The sequence below is a fragment of the Dermacentor andersoni genome, chromosome 1 (genome assembly GCF_023375885.2).
Source record: "Dermacentor andersoni chromosome 1, qqDerAnde1_hic_scaffold, whole genome shotgun sequence".
In the NCBI taxonomy this organism is placed as follows: domain Eukaryota; kingdom Metazoa; phylum Arthropoda; class Arachnida; order Ixodida; family Ixodidae; genus Dermacentor; species Dermacentor andersoni.
The window spans coordinates 196,758,394-196,775,943 of NC_092814.1; the positions used below are offsets into that span (position 1 = coordinate 196,758,394).

General features: G+C 45.6%; 1 protein-coding gene across 1 annotated transcript in view; it reads right to left on the reverse strand.

Annotated features, from left to right (window-relative positions):
• The window catches only part of LOC126547441 (cytochrome P450 4C1-like), a 70,798-nt gene extending 55,860 nt beyond the window's left edge, over window positions 1–14,938 (reverse strand). The window contains exon 1 of the mRNA XM_072288112.1: window positions 14,836–14,938. Within this exon, the coding sequence (XP_072144213.1) occupies window positions 14,836–14,938 (103 nt within the window). The remainder of the gene's footprint in view (window positions 1–14,835) is intronic.
• Between the last annotated feature and the right edge of the window lie 2,612 nt (window positions 14,939–17,550).

Sequence of the window (17,550 nt, forward strand, 5' to 3'; positions counted from 1 at the left end):
AAAAAAAGAAGACTGTCGTGGCGCAGCGAATTGTCCCATGGTGAAAGTTCGATTTTATTACTTCTTTTGAGGAAAGTAATGGGCCACGGGATGCTTCAGTCGCAGGAGACTCTTATATTATTGCGATAGCAGTTATATGGACACTGCAGGCGCATTCCTGCTGTCGCCGTCGCCCTCGTGTTCCGTATAAAGTCCAGGAGCGGTAACATCGTCACCACGCGCCGTATGCTGTATGTGCGAGTGAAAGCGTAAGCGGGGAGGGGGAAGGGGCATGTGTGAGCCGACGATGGTGTCTCAGTCTTGTGTGAGCAAGGGAAATAAGTGGGAAAGAAGCGCGCCCTGCATCGGGGGAGTGGAGGGAGGGGAGGGGTGCCTTAGAGTTCTGTGATCTGTGAATCTGTGGTTGCGCAACATGTTTATTTGCCTTGTTTGACGCATCATATATAGTGACTTTTTCTTAGATGCGTAGATTTATTACTTATAGGTATATTTAAATATCTTGTGAGGTTTTGTGTATATGTGCAGTGAACTTTGTTTCCAGTGACACTTTTTTGCCCTTTATCAAGCTGTATCTTCGCATTTCTAATGTACGAAGTCGAGCCAAATGAAAGTGAGCCAACCCACCCTGCGTAATATTGGTGCGGTTCATTATCTGCGAGGCATGCACGTGGCACAGAGGCATCTCTTATTTACAAAAGTAACACGCAGGTGTGAGGATCAAGGTTCTTTAATACTCTCATACACTGGGTTGAACATGGTTGTGCGACATAATGAACACTCCAAAAGTTGAACAGCGTGGTGTCAGAGGTTCTTGACAGATGAAGACGTTTCCCAAAAAGAAATTAGTCACCGTATGGCTGCCGTGTACGTTGAACATTGCATTCATTGGCCACTGTAAAGCGTTGGACCAAACGGTTCAAAGAAGGACGTGGAAGTTGCAAAGAGAATCCAAGACCGGGCCAAAGCCACCGTGCAATCACCCCCAACACAATTGCAAAGGCTAGTTAGACAAGAACGGAGGATAAGCATCGATTAATTGGCAGGGCGTGTGAACATCAGTGACGGTTCGGGTGACACCATAATTCATGAACATCTCGGTTATCGGTTCTTGTGTGCGCAATGGATGCCCAAGATTTTGAAGCGCCGCCAGAAGACGGAGAAGTTCAGTGCTGCCTTGACTCTTCTAATCCGGTATCACGATGAGGGCGAGGAATTCTTGTCTGCAATTGTTACCGGGGACGAATCATGGTGCCACTACTACGAGCCTGAAACACGACGGAAAAGCTTACAGTGGAAATATTTGAATTCACCACCCCCAAGAAAAGCAAAGGCCGTCATTTCTGCTGGAAAGGTGTTGTTGACTTTTTTTTTTTCGATCGTCAGGGGCCATTATGTATCGAATTTGCTAAACCTGGAGAGGCTATCAGTCGTTTGCAAAATTGTGAAACGTCGGATCGGCTGCGTGTCGCAATCAAGAACAAACGACGCGGAAAATTGAGGAATGGGGTCATCTTGCTCCACTACAATGCCCGTCCCCACGTCGCTAATCTTGTTAATACAAAACTGGCAAAGTTCAAGGGGGAAACGCTGCAACATCCGCCATACAACCCAGACCTGTCGCCTTGCGACTTCCACATTTTGGAGCATTTGAAAAAACAGCTCAAGGGAACCAGATTCGTGTCGGACGATGACGTGAAAGAGTCAGCTACATAGTTCTTGAAGCAGCAACCCAAGACGGGAATCGAGAATCACGCGACTCGTTAGTCAGTGGGACAAATGTCTAAATGCTCATGGAGACTACTTTTAGATAAAGTGCCCCGTTTGTCATACGTTCGCATTGGCTCACATTCATTTGATTCGCCCTCGTATACTTTGCAGAACTCCTACTTTTTATATGTGCGCTCTGTTGCGACTACAATTTCGGAGCAATTACAATAGACGACTGGTAACAGCTGCTCCTGCGCAATACGTTTAACAAAGGATGGTGTCATTGAGATTTTTCCCTGGTCGTTGCATATGTACAAAAATCTAAACAAGGTTCCTGAATGACAGGGAGAGAGAGAGAGAGAGAGAGCTGCAAATGAGAGAAAGGCATTGAGGCTCACAAATTTTATTAAAGTATTTGTCCTAAACATGTTCATTTCATGGCCTTTACATTTTTCATAGCAGCGACATGCACTGTTTTGCTGGTTTCAAATTGATATAGTTCTAAAGATTGTGTGATATTTGATTTACTTGTTAAATATACAGAAAACATGGAAGTATTGATATCAGTTATTTGGGCCTCAATTTTTTATACATACGAGTAATTCTTTTATGAAAAGATACATATTTTACTTGTCTTGACAGTGCGTACCGTTAAAGAATTTGTTCTTTAGCGGTATCATTGCTTTGTACCGTTACCATTGCTAATAACTGCTTTGCCACTGCCATCTTTGGCAATGGCAAAGTAGTTATTAATAATGTTTAATGTATTTGATCCCTCGACAATTTCTATAAGGAGGAGGCCGAGCTGCAAATACAAAAGTACGAAAAAAATAGAAGCACGAAGTTTAGAAATTAATAGCTCTGCATCAAGAACAGGTATCGCGGTTTTGTAAACGGCATCCATTAAATTATTCTAAGCGAACAAATTCTGTATGTCAATTTATATCTTATGTTATATTGTTACGTTGTGTACAAGGGTTCTGCAAAAGTTGCATTTAGATATTACTAATTTTTTTGAGATTCATGTGTAAGATATCAATTTTGTCCGCTTCAGATGTACTATTAGATGCAATTCACAGAATTCTGATATCGTTTTTCATTGCTGAGTTACAGAGTTCTAAACTTGATGGTTTCGTTTTCTGAAAATTTGCGATATTTGCCCATTTTTAATAAAGAATTGACGATCTAAATCGAACACTTGAAACAAACAGTCACTAGATTTTAAGCTTTTCTTTTAAGTGCAACAAACCTCGTCAAATTTGGCGCAGTGGTTGCAGAGAAAAACGAATGTTTTTTTTTTACATGTATATAGATAGGATCACACTAGCTAAAGCTTCCTCCTAAGTTTCGCGTCATTCCAGGCTAGTTGAGTGTTCAAGACTAGTCGAAATTAGCAAGACTCGACCGCTGCGACATAAGCAGGGTGGTAAAAGCTTAATTCCTACGCGGGCGGCCACGACCGAGCGTGAGCAGAAGATTTTAGCTTACTTCAGCCTGTTTATTAAACTTGGTCAATAAACAAGTACAGTAACAGTACGAAGAAGCGCACTGCATGATCGAGACACCCTTCTTGACTGACGTGAGCTATTGACCAATACTAGCCGCGTATGGGAATTTTCTATATGACGAAATAAACGTACAGAAAAAACTGAGTGTTGAAAAGAGAGCCTTTGAAAGTAGACTTCGCGGTCCGCTTGCGAGCTCCACGCGCCACGCATGACTGCAAAACTTTGATTAGATTTTCACAGCAGCTTATGCTATCTGCGGACTATATGTTTTCGCCAATCCCGAAGGCTGGTTCAGGACCCTTTTAAATACCTTCAGAACGTTGACTACCGGCATTGTATAGCTATCCCCCCTCACAAAAATCAAATATTTGTCAACAAAGCGGAACACATGTGAACCCTAAGCCCGACAAGTCCGACTCAAGGTCATGGTCAATCCAGCTTAAGAAAATGCTGTTCATCACTGGAGCCACCCTTAACCAATACAGATACGCCATAATGCTGGACAGACAAATTATTCCCCCAAGCAACAACAGCCGACGCAAGATAAAAGGACAAGAACTTCAGAAAAAACCCCACAGAAATGCCACAATCACTCCTGAAACGGACCTTGTCATTAGCTAATTAAATTCTAGGGTTTTGCGTGCCAAAACCACGATATCATTGTGAGGTGCCTGTAGCGGGGGACTCCAGATTAATTTTGATCACTTGGGGTTCTTCCCAGTGCACCCTATGCACGGTACACAGGCGTTTCTGCATTTGGCCCCATCGAAATGCGGCCGTCACTGCCGGGATTCGATCCCACACCCTTGGGCTTGGGCGCAACGCCAAAGCCACTAGGCCATCACGGCGGGTCCTCATCATTGTCAACAGGTATCGTTTTGTTTTTTAAAGCACATCATTAAATGGACATGAGGATGCGAATAAAATAGGTCCTGAACGTCTATTTTAAAAGCGCTGCACTACCTGGGTTGGAATCCTTCAAAAAAAAAAAAGACTACTTGGTGTGAATTATCGACTAGAAAGGGTCCAAATCTAAAAGAATATAGTATCGCACCAGTATGTGATGGAAACTTGTTACCACGATCCGAGTAGAATGTTACGTTTTGCCGAATATTTGCGGCCACCATCACAAATATGTTTTCACTAAGCAGAGAATAGGTTTTGTAGGTAAACTCCCTTATGAAATAAATATAGAATCTTCCATGTGCTCTAGACTATTAAGGCGGAAATATTTCGTATATTTCAGACTGGTTTTATAGTTCTTTTCGTTTTACACTATCTGTGTAACGTTGTATTTCCGGCACACTTCAGTAAAAATTGTACTTTGCTACATTGAAACATATGACGCATTTCACGTGCCTCAAGATTATATCTTTAGAAAGCACCTTTCTTTATTTTTATTCATACAGCATAGTTTTAGAACATTGACATTGTTTTCAATAAAAAAACTCATATTAAAACCTTAAAAGGTCGCTCTTTCTATGACAAGGAAAGTGCAAACTGCTGAGTTTCACGGATATGACGGCATAAATTGTAGTGCAAATGAACCTCGTCGTTCTTCAAAGTCCCTTTGTCCCGTAAGGCAATTGGCCTTAAAGACATCCTTCGTCAACAACCGCTTTTCACAGGCTTAATTTCTAGAAGTCGCCATGATGCGCCTTGCCGCAACTGCGACGCAGGCGGGCCGTTAAGCTAATCCCAGCACGATGCACCTTGTCACCTGGCGCAAAGCTGTTTGCAGCTTATCAATCGGCTGCTAAAAGAAAAAAAATCTTGGCAAGCTCGAGGGCAAGTTAAACCGAGGGGGGCACCAAGACACGCTTCGCTCTTTCCCGTTGTTTTTTTTTCGATGATTAGAGAAGCAATTTTAAGAGGGGACAACTTGATGTGCAATCACGCAAAAAAGAAAGAAAAATACAAAATTCAATTAAGTACATACAATGATGTCGATCATAAAGTCCCAGCAAATAATATTTATTATTACGATTCATATTTCCTGTGATAACTGCGGTTTTTGTGCAGGTCATATCTACCTGATAATGTAAACTTGCTACAATTCATGAATCGCGGTAACCATTGTAGACGTGTCACGAAAACAATTGATTTGTGTTGAGGTTTGGCCAATCTATGCTGTAATATTGCAGACATTAGTATGTCACATCAAGGCTGTTCTGCAAGCATAAAAGACTAGGGTGTTAAATAGGAATACTCATTCTGTCTATTCATGCGTTGGCATTCTTTGGGTATTTCACGCACTTTGCGGAACCAAGTATCTGTTTATCTATGTTTTTATCTAACCCTCTTCTCGCCTACCTGGGTCACTGGGTGGTCCGCGGTCGAATGGGCAGCGCATCGGACTGCTCATTGAGTATGTACCACTGAGTGTGCGGCAAGTGAGGGACCAATGCTCAGCGTTTGCAGGCACCGGTGCATCACGCTTCTAATCTCAGAGGCCACGCGTGGACTGCTCGGCGTCGTCACTAGATGGCGCAACGCATCCATAAAGAAGCGCAAGAGGAGCCGGGTTGTCCCATGACGGCGTATCTCAGCGTTCGCACGGCCCGGCAGCGTATACGGAAACGATATCCCCTGGGGGCCGGGGGGTCAGAGCTGCGCGCCTATTGGCTCTCGCCGCAGGCCACTTCCGCTAGCATGGCGGCACCCACGGCTGCGGCCTCCGACATTGCCTCCGAGATTTAAGTTTGTTTACGCGCCTACGCTGGGCTGCCGCCGCGGCGAACGCGATGCAGCAATGGGCACTGATGCCCATTTGGTAATAGGAGCACGCATCACTTGCATTCTGGTGTATTGGAGACACGTCAACCAACTTGAAATGGTTTAAGAAACGCCTGTGCAACGTTGCGCAAGGGTTGTTTGCCGGCCTTTGACAACGCCACGCCTCGCTGCCGAAAGCCGCGTCGCTCCGTTTTCAACGACGCTGAAAAAGCATTCATGCGGAACGAGGACATGCGCCACATCGAAAAGGAAGAAGACGGCGGTGGCATGATAATGGAGTCATGTGTTGAGGCCACAACAATAGCGAGGACACGGGAAGTTTTTGTTACATTTCAAAGTGCATATTTCCGAGAACGCTAGTGCGATCAGGTAAGACTTAACGCCGCATACGTTACGCGGATCGCCCACTTGTCCAAAATATTTCGAAGCCATACAGAGTGACTGAGTGCATGTCACGTGCTATGAGAAACGCGCATATATTTGCAGATGTGTGTTCATAAGCCTTCAAAGCATGCTTCAAACCATAAGCACTTTCCTACTGCCTCGCGTGTGGCTATATATACATATAAGTATTCTGCAGAAGCTTTTTAAAGCACATTCACCATCACGAAATGCGTTTCTTTTTGTACGTCTTTTTATACAGTAAATGGCGAAGTAGGCTCGATGGCACAATAACAACATTCAAGTCTAATGTTGCTCATGAGGACAACGCTCTGCAACGTTATACGTTTGGATGAAAGCATTTTCATTTAGCGCACTTCTGCACGCACATACAATGAACTCAAGCTTACTTCAGCATGTCTTGAGAATTAAGATCAAATTAAAAAATGCTTCCCTTTCAGTGCACTGTTTCTTTTGGGATAGCTGAGTGATATCCGAGTTAGAAGACCAAGTGTAGAACCAATATGCTACCATCAAGTGGATAACCTCTCCGCTTGCCCTGTTTTATCAGGTGGTTTCTCTGAGGTCTCTCGTTAGCGTACCAAATGTGGTTCAAGTATTTCCGCTTGTACTCATAACTGCAAGGCATTATAGAATTCTCCAGACTTTTTGAGATTATACCCCTTGTTTGAATAAGCATTGGTTTCAAAAAATTGTGTCTATACAATGCCAATAAAACCAAGACATGTTCGGGATGATTTCTGAAGACTACGTTCCTGTTTCTGCATCCATTTCATGGACGCTTTCTTGCGTCATTTGTGATATGGCAGGTATTGTTCTTGTTTTTTTAAGGGGCAGGGAGGGGGAGTTAACGCATGTCATAATGGTGAATGTGCTTTAAGAAGCTTCTCCACAATACTTGTATGCGCTGTGGCGAAACAGTATAGCAAGCGACAAAAAAAATAATACCGGCAGCCGGAGGCCTCAGGTGCGCATCTGAGATAATAATAAAGACTACAACCGTCGCCCAGTGGGGTTTCCAGTTTTTATAACATGTTGCTTACACTTAGTACACGCGCAAATTCTTTCTTCGCTTCACTGCAACACACCGTATGCTTCAGCGCGGAAGACTCAGGTGAGCACCTGAGATAATAAAGGCTAGAAGCGTGGCCAAGTGATGTTTACAGTTTCTATAATAGCGCGTTGCTTACACTGCGTAGGCGCGAAAATTCTTACTCACTTCACTGCAATACACTGTATATTTCGCCGCATCACAAAAGTGTCGTGCGTTGAAACAATCAAATTATTGTTTTCCTATTTTTTTTTTCCATAACAGAAGAATCGTAGCAAGCTCGGTGTTTCAGTAGAGTTTCTCGCTTGGTCTATGCTTTCTTTCCTATAAGGGACGATACAATAACGTGTTGGCCACGCGCTTTACCTTCACGCATAGCTGGTATAAGAAAATCATGTTCCACGAAGAATGGGAGGTCAGAGCTAAGCCGCAAGCGCGGCAGCAGGAAAGTGCTCATGGTTTGAAGCATGCTTTGAAGACATATAGATGCACATCTGCAAATATATGCTCGCTTCACATTCCGCGTGGCATCGAAAAATTTTGGACAAGTGGGTGATCCGCGTAACGTATGCGGCGTTAAATCTTACCTGATCGCACTAGCGTTCTCGGAAAAATGCACTTTGAACTGCAACAAAACTTCCCGTGTCATCGTTATTGTTGTGGCCTCAAAAACTGGTGATGATAATGATGATGATGAAACCTCAAGTAATGGCACAAACCCACTACGGGGATAGGCCACGAAGCGGGTGGTAATATGAATGAAAAATGAAATAAAATAGTTAATAAAGAAATCACAAAAAACGGAAATAAATGAATAATTTAAAATGAAAAATAAACTATTAACAAATGAGACAAAGTAGTGTTTAATACGATAGACAGCCTTGCCTTGGTAGGAGTAGTAACAATAACTTATTACTGAAACACATAAAGCAAAGGATATACTTGGACATGTACAAGGGCGCTATAACGTAAAACTATTCCAATATGTTTTTATTCCAATCTCCTGACGTCAAATTTGAGTAACCGCCGACGTAAGCATCAGGCGGTCGCCCGCAGGGCTGTTGAAGAGACCACTCAAACGCTCTCCTCGTTCATAGGAGGTCACTTTTGTTTGCTTGAAAAACGAATAACATTGCTTACACTGAGCGGCTTGTGTTATCTAATTGGCTGGCAAGAGGCGAGGAGCACGCTCAAGCGGAGAGGGATTCGGTGGGGCCGAGCCACTGCACTTAAAATCGATAACCGGATGAAGAGGGTGGTGCCGGCGTCTGCGATTGGTCCGCTTTCCCGTACTTAGCTTGCGGTGGCTGGTCGAAAATCGCGGCGGCATGCAACGCAAGCTTAAGAATGACGCTAAAACGGATCCTCAGCAATGAAGAGTTGTGAGAACGAGGTCGTACACGTGCTGAAAGTGCTCGAGAACATTATACGGCCGCGCCAAAAGTTTTATTATACGCAAATAAACCCATGCTCTCTGGTAGGTGCGAGTAGCCAGTGCCCGAGCGATCGCTGGCAGCCATCTTCTATTCTTTTCAGAACGGGGCAACCTGCGGCTATTCAGAAGAAATTCAATTTTGTTCGGCATATTAATGCATCTTAAACGCGTACACGTCACTTTGACGCGGTGAGTTTTGTGACGTCGCGTGACAGGCAGGTGAATTGGGCGCAGCCTCAAAATTTTTGACCAATAGTCGAGGGCTAATGGCGAAAAGGCGTCGAATCAGAAACAACTATATTTCTTTTGTTCGGTCAAATCGTGCATAATGAGTGTGTGCATGTCATATCAGATGGGGAGCTATCACGGTTTTCGTGACGTCACGTGATCGACAGGTCAAGTGTGAGTGGTCCAAAAAAGTTTTTGACCAATCGCGGAGGGCTGATTGCAGAATTGGAATAGAAAAGTTTGGAATAGATTTACGTTACAGCGCCCCAAGTTAAATTTTATCATATTTTAAGTGTGAATTTTAGTTCTTAATTTTTGAATCTTCTAAAATGAAGTAGAAGTAAATCAAATATGGAAACTAGGAAATATTAATAAGGCAGTCTTTCTGTGTCCCATAGGAAATTAAAAATGGCTAGGCAAAGGTTCCTGTTTCTGTGTCCTAATACCTTTGCTCCAAGGTAGAGCATAACAGTACTGCCGAAAGGCAGTCCTAGATTTCAATGCGGAATTTCGAGACATCGTTTTCGATGAGTAGAAAACCACCGACACGATAATAAAAAATGATCGATGGATTCCTACTGATTGCAGAGGTAGCAAAAAGGTGATACCACCAGACCACATCCGTGCAAGTAAAAATTAAGCGTTGCAATACGGCAACGCAGATTTGTAAATAATACTTCGAATATTGCCGGTTAGGACACCATTGTCGGTTCCAAGAATAATTTAGATGCATGGAATCTGTAGATTTTGCTATTGACAGGCCTTTTTTTGTCTTCGGTCAAACTGCCTATATATGGGTGCAGTGATGTACGCAGTTGCCAGCAGCACAGATATCGCCGGACCTGTTAAAGAAGCTCGTGTCATTCTGACAGTGCTCGTGTCAGAAGTCATTTGTTATGCGCCTCTGGGTGTGTGCCCAGTTTTAGCCAATCCTCCAGAATGGGCACATGCCACTGTAGCAGAAAGGTACATAATTCCTAAATTTAGCAATATTATGAGGAACCGCTTTATTCCAGCCGAGATCATGCCGCCACAGAAAGCTGAAGCTTTGCAGCTCATGATGATTTATACAAATGAGCAAAGTGTACAATGGATGATGATATGTAGAAATGATGAAGACGAAAGTCAGGCATGTGTCGCGCTCGCAATGTATATGTAGTAATACCCTGTGCTTACACCTGTCATGACCATTCTTCCCTCGACAAGCATCATACATCACCTTCGTCCTCGTGACACCACTGCGTAGGTGTCTCACACTGTGCATCCGCCCAACCTGGTGTTTGCATTTCATCGTACCCTTTGAGCGGTCTAGCCCATAAACATAGATGTTGCATGATATTAAAATTGTGACCTTTGCGGTGAATAAACGTAAATATAGTATGAAGTTGCACGCCACGTAAACCAACGTTACTAGACTAGCTTCAGTTTTAAAACTCGGCGCCGTTGCGCGGAAGCGCCACCCGCCCGCGCCTTCGTGGCGCTGCAGTCGCGCCCGGCTTCACTTCCTCACTAGTCGGGTACGCGGGCGGGCCGGACTGAGCATGCGGTGCAGGGTTGGTGTATTCTGTGGTTCGTTGTTGACGGCGAATTTCAGCAAGCATGTCATCCGCGGAACTGTAGCCTTTGCGGAGTTTCTTAAGATTATGAGCAGACGATGCCGACGGGCTGCGTACCTGGCTGCATAGGCCGCTATCGGAACGATGTCGACAGTTCGGCGCACCACTTTTTCTGTGCTCCCAGCAATGCGACGCTTTGCTCGGCGTGAAACAGAGCGATTCCTCGTGCCGACCGGGAACTCTCTGCGAAATCAACGGCACGCGCTCGTGCCACTGCTCCCGCGTTCGTCGTCGTCTTCCGCAGCTGGCTGCGTGGCCGTTCATCTTTCCAGCGTAGAATTTCACTTCACTTCTGTTGTAATGGGGAGACCGCGTTTACGGGGGTATGAGCCATTGCTTAAGGGAGTATGAGCCATTCATCGTCTTACGTAACGGAAATATTTAATTTTGAAGAAATTTAATTTCGAAGAATCACAAGCGGCAAATCGCAGGCGAAGGCTATCTAACCACGCCGCCGAGCAAATTCGAGACATCGAACGCAAGCGACAACTGCGGACTGCGAAATTAAATTTCTTCAAAATTAAATATTTCCGTTACGTAAGACCATGAGTGGCTCATACTCCCTTAAGCAATGGCTCAGTGGCCCCCGTAAACGCGGTCTCCCCATTACGACGACAGAAGTGACGTCGTTCTCTCCGTCGCAGCCGATTGTGTGTGTAACCTCATAACTGAGAAATACTTTAATGAACCCTCGGGATTAACCCAGCGATAAACACAGGGGCCGCACGTTTCAGCTTCACTGATTAAGCATCTTCAAAGTATGAAAAATCCGACTTCGTTATTATTATTTTTTATGGCTTGTGTGTACAAAGACCGACCTCTTCTTTCTTTTTGTAGCGCTTCTTTGGAGTGGTGAGAAGCTTCGGTGGGGATGAAGATCATCCTACAATCACGCACTTTGACCAGATATTCAGGCTCGTGAGCCTAAACTGCGCGAAACGTTATGACGACAGGAAGAAACACACGACATTTAGAAACGCAGCTTCTGCGCTTCGCTGTATGCGTTTCTTCCTTTCGTGCAGTTTACCCTTCTTTCAGTATTAACAAACTGGCGCGATAAATTTTATTGCTGTAGGTGGACACCGCTTTCTTGTGGTATCACTAATGCGGACAAGGGAGAACGCCAGCGCGCGTGAAACACGCGCAAACTGCCCGTCCGCGCGAGCTCAAGGCTGTGACGAGGCGTCTGCAGTGGAGCCCGATGGAACAGCGTTGCCGTCTGGCGGCTGTCACAGAAGTGGCGACAGCGTCTGTATACGCGCAGGCGGGGAGTTTTACAACTGAAGCTAGTCTAGTAACGTTGACGTATACGATGAACATATAGACAGTTGTAGTTATATACGATTTAATATATACCACTTGGCAGAAGTTTCGCATCACGTGGATTGCAATATTCATTTGTGTTGTATCTCCATATTTTTTATGTATCTCTGTCAGTGTAAATCTAGAGCCATACTCGATATCATGGCGTTATTATTGCTCCAAGATCCCGGTTTTGATTCTTCAATGCGTTTTTCGATCGTGCACTGTGTGTGGATCACCGCAGCGGTGGCCTAGCGGTACAGCATCCTTCTCGTATGCGAGAGCTACCGAGTTCAAATCTCGGCACCGTCGGAAGCCCACCGGTATTTTCTAATGGGTAGAGATGTTTCCTGGCCTGGTGCTCGGCCCTTATGGGGGTTCAGATCTCGACTTGAGGGCCCACTAAATGTTTACGAGTTGCATCTGGGCGCCTGATTGTCCAACCACACACGGCCCTCCTGAAGAGCATCCGCTGCGGCTGTGGGAGGCAAATGCTGTCACCGGGTACCTACCGGTAAATTAGGTAGGAGCGCTCCCGGCCTTGCGCTCGGCCGTTATGGGACCTCAACTCTTGGAAAAGGGTGTTTGTCTGCAATCCGAAGGCGTCCCCACCTCAATAGGTGCATTTGAGGCGCCACATGGGAAATGGCCGCCGTGGGAGCGGCCAGAACATCACTTATTTTTTTGTGCTCACGAGGGTTTCGACAGGAATTTAGGGCGCAGGCTCCTTTCCTCAAGCGTATCACCCCTGAAGAAAGCCGGACACTATAGGCCGGGGTACACTTGTGCCCATTTGAGAACCAGTGGGTGCCCTGCGGCGGTGGGAATCGAACCCACAAACTCCCGCAGCCGAAGCGGGCGTTCTACAACAGTCGCTCCAGACAAAGCGAAAACAAAGGCCAGTTGCGCAGTGCTGTGCAGAAGCACATGTCATTGCGAGAATGTCATTGCACGCGGCATGCACTTTACCACATGAACGAGCCTCCTAGAACATGTTTGAAGCTCTCCATGGCTTCCACAATATTTGCGCAGGTCAAACGTTGCAGGATTAAAAAAAAAATATTCAGGTAGAAAATAAATGTCTCGGCGTTTCCTTTTTAGACGATTGCGAACAAATGTCCAATGTTTCACAAATATTGCCTCAGAAGGAACACAACAAAGAACTGCCAGTTCGTTCCCGCATCTGCCTTCATCCCTCCACACAGAATATATATGGCGCATACGACCTGTACACGCGTTAGAAAAGCAACCTGGGAATTCTGTAAACTAGCCTAAAGAAATCAAATTAACTGGTGTAATGTTTGAAGGAACATAAATTTTGGCACTTTCGTGTTACATTTGAGACTTTAGCGCAAAAGAAACAGACGGACAGTATTAAAGACGCAGATCACTTCGTCATCGTAGTTTGCACTGTCCGTGTGTTCTTTTTTTGTGATTTAATGCTGTTTGAGCGACTGGGCATCTCTGGCCGATATAATTGTCCGGTCGGCACGGCGTGCCTGTACATGACAGTCACTGTTAAAGTAATCGCTAATGTAGTGGTTTCTAAATTGGGAGCCGCGACCTCACTTCCCCCATTTCCGGAGAAAGGGGTGGTAGGTCGCGAAGCGGGTCAGGAAGAATGGGCCGCAAACGATGCCCTTAGACTACGCTCGGCTTCCTATTCTGCGTTGGGAGAAACTTGCGGTAGAAGACCACGAGGTCTCTTAACGAGCTTCGTCTTTTACAGCTACACGACAGTTTCGAGGAATTACACTTTGTCCACCATTCGTTTTGTTGAACGAACAAAGTCGAATGAAGTATTTTGGTTTACTGAAGGCAATGTGCTCTAAAGCTTCGGAATAAGCGCACCAGCATTGGGGTCAGAAGATGGTGCCAGCCTGGATTAGAGATATACAGTTAACGCGGTATCCCCTCCTGGCGACTTCCGTGCGGCAAAGGGGAAAAAATAAATATGTCGACCTGATGTCAGGTTCAAATCATTCCAGTTGCGTGTGTATATATACATATACAACCGGAAAGATTACGGACGCTGAAATATCGACCGGTGAAGTATTGACCGCGGTGATCGTTGACCGCGGTGATCGTTGACCGCGGTGATCGTTGACCGCGGTGATCGTTGACCGGTTGACCGCGGTGATCGTTCATCGGTGACCGCGGTCACCGATGAGCGCGAAACTGGCATGGGCTAGGTAAGGAAAGCTTCGGTTTGAAAAATTTTGAGAAACTTCGTTAACCAAGAAGTTCGTTTGTTTACTTCATAAAGCAAGGCAGCTCTGTTTGAGAGATTAGACATGGTAAGTCAAGACAGGTTAACACATTGCGTTTACAAAATGGCGCACAAGTATCTTTTGTAGAAAGCAGAGGTTTGCAATGAGAAAAAGACGTAAAAGTAACAGACTTATGTCCACGAAGCCTTCCTTTCCTCAAGCAGCCTCATATTACTACTGAAGGTTAATTAGTTGTTTGTAAATAACAAAATACGTATTATTCGAAAATTAAAAAGAAACATAAATGCACAGTTTTCGTAACATTTTCTGCATGAGAAGGATGAAAACCTTAAAGAACGGCGATGTATGTGACGTGTCCTGACTACGTCGTTGCGCAGACGGATTGAGTGCAACAGACAGTTGAGAATTAGAATTACGATAGTGCAAGCTAAGAAATTAGAGCTCCGTACTAAAGGTGGACTATAGTTACAACAGATTTGCCTATCACTCTAACCCGATTCATCAAGTGCCTCTGATGCACCATGGAAATAGAATAAGTTAAATCACATGGCTGTAAAAAGATCACTGATTAGTGAGTGAAATGTAAGCGTCCTGCGAATGCTCGCCAGGTCATCATTACCGACAGCTGGATCCATAGGATTGCGGAGGACGGCGAGCACTTTGCTGATTCCAGAAGCAATGTAGTGGCCAGAGTCCTTGGGCATGTCCTTGAGCAGGTTCATTTGTCGTCGGAAAGCCCGATATCGCCTCCACGCGAGCGCAAGGAGAAACACAAAGGCGCACACTGCGATCGCGAGCAACAGCCACGGCCTGAAGTCGGTAAAACGGATCAACCGTAACGGCCGCGTCAGGTCGCGCCATGCCTGCTTCACCATCGCCCACAGAGACTAGACTGCACTAGGGTCCGTGGTAGGCCATCATTTAAGACACTTCCAAACACCAGTATTTGCTTCATACGAAAAGAAATGACAAATAAGCATGCTGTTACAAAGAGTGCCTCTTCAGACGTCTGGGAAAAGGTTGCTCGATGCAGTGCTTGTACACGCAGCTATCTTATGCCAGTCATACGCGACGTCCGCTCGGCTGGCTCTGTGCACCACGCACTGTAAATGCGGTGGAAAGGCGTAACCTCAGGGCAAAAAGGGAGCTTGCGCGCGCAACTCGACCGGGAAGGCGCTCGGGTGTTTGCATACTTTCAGCAGCTCTGCCTTTGTGAGAGCGATTGTTTTCGGCCCTGGAAGTGGCATTAAACTTTCAGGCACGTGTAAGCACCTTCTTTGTATTATTCACGGCTCGAGAAGGAGCAGTTGCTCGCTCCCGGGAAATGAGTCGAGCGAGCCAAAATGGCAAGCTCTCGCGCATGGGAGGGTGAGCACATCGGTTTGTTGGTACTTTTGAAGGACCTTTCCTTCACAAACAAACGGCGCGCGACTACCGAAGGCAGACGCTTGGGCAAGAGAAGAGCTTACCACAAATGTATAAAGGGAAACTGCCGCACCTTTAGGGAAAACAAGGTGCCGTTACGGTGTAAGAGGCTTGTCGTCTTTACTACATGTATAGTTCGTTGTCGTTGTTCTTCTCTTTTTCTGTCTTTTTACCTTGTTGCGTCATAACGAGAAGAGTTCATAGTTGCAACTGAAACTTGTATGCTCCTGTAAGAGCCTGAATTCTTTACTTTACGTTTTCCGTTACTATATAACCCCCTAACACAGCTCTACAAACCCATGTTTCTTAGTCATAACTAGGTAGGACTGTGAAGGTAAATATACCTGGTAGCGAAGCTTCCATAGAAGCCCATACGTTCCAAACATGGCGGTTCATCGGCGTCCATGGAGCTTACCGCCATATGTGTGACGAGGGAACACTTACGGGTGGAACAAAAAATAAGGTGACGTCTTATCCGTTAAAAACACCATACACGTCATTGAAGTTGTCAAAGCAGTGAAATTTAATGTCGTGGCCGGCCATTTGGCAGTATTTTCAAATGTCACGCAATTCGACACGATGGCCGTTTCGAACTTTAAGTTCGGAAAGGGATACAACGAAATGTCAGCCGTACGGCTGTCGCGATCGCACCCATGCACGGACCATTGCTTTACTGTGAACCGAAGAAAGGCTTTCGGTACTGAGTAGTCGTCGCATTTTCGGACGCCAAGCCCGTCGGCCAGCGCAGCCGCACGAAGGCAGCTATGTGAAAAATTATATCGCGACCGTAACTCCCTACTTCTGACTCAACCCATGATGAAACGCAACTTGCAAGAGCAACGCCACCATAGCTCAAAGACAAGCAAAATAACACAAAGTGTGAAAGGGGCGTATTGCAGCCGGTGAAATTTACGAGTGTGCCTTTCTGCGTACTGCACGAGCTGCATTGCATTGTAACTGATAGCGGGTGACCACCCTTAGATTAGCAAGCGCTAAAATACAGTGGCCGAATTCCCAAAGCTTTTCGTTCGTATTTGCTGTCTTTCATTGGCAGATCACCTTCGCTAATAAAATGTCCTACACCAATATTGGCTGGCACGAACGCTTTTAGTGTAAGAACGTTTTATGAATACAGGCAGGGGCGCTATAACGTAAAACTATTAAAAACTTTTCTTTTCCAATTCCGCAATCAGCCCTCCGTGATTTAAAGGAAACTTTTTTGGACCACCCCCGCTACGCCTGTCTGTCACGCGACGTCACGAAGACCGCGATAGCTGCCCATCTCATATGACGTGTACACACTGATTACGCATGATTTGACCGAAAAATAGTTATTTCTGATTCGACGCTTCAGCATTAGCCCTCGGCTATTGGTCAAGAGCTTTCGGGCTGCACCCACTTCATCTGCCTGTCAAGCGAGGTCACAAGAACGCGAAAACTCGTGGCATTAAAGCGACGAGCACGCGTTAAAGATGCAGTAATATGCCGAACAAAACTGAATATTCTTCTGAATAGCCGCAGGCTGCCCCATCCGAAAGGAATTAAAGATGGCTGCCGCCAATCAGGCACTGACCACTCGTACCTGCCGGACAGCATGGGTTTATTTGCGTATAATAAATCTTTCTGCGTGGCCGTGTAACGTTTTCGAGCACTCTCGGAACGTTTACGACCTCGTTCTGCCAACACTTCTTTGTTGAGGATTCATTGTAGTGTCATTTTTAAGCTTCCGTTGCATGCCGCCGCGATTTTGCGCCAGCCACCACAAGCTAAGTGAGGGAAAGCGGACCAATCGCAGACGCCGGCACCACCCTCTTCAACCGGTTATCGATTTTTAGTGCCATGGCTCGGCCCCATTGAATGCCTCTCCACTTGAGGGTGCTCCTCGCCTCTCGTCAGCCAATCAGATACG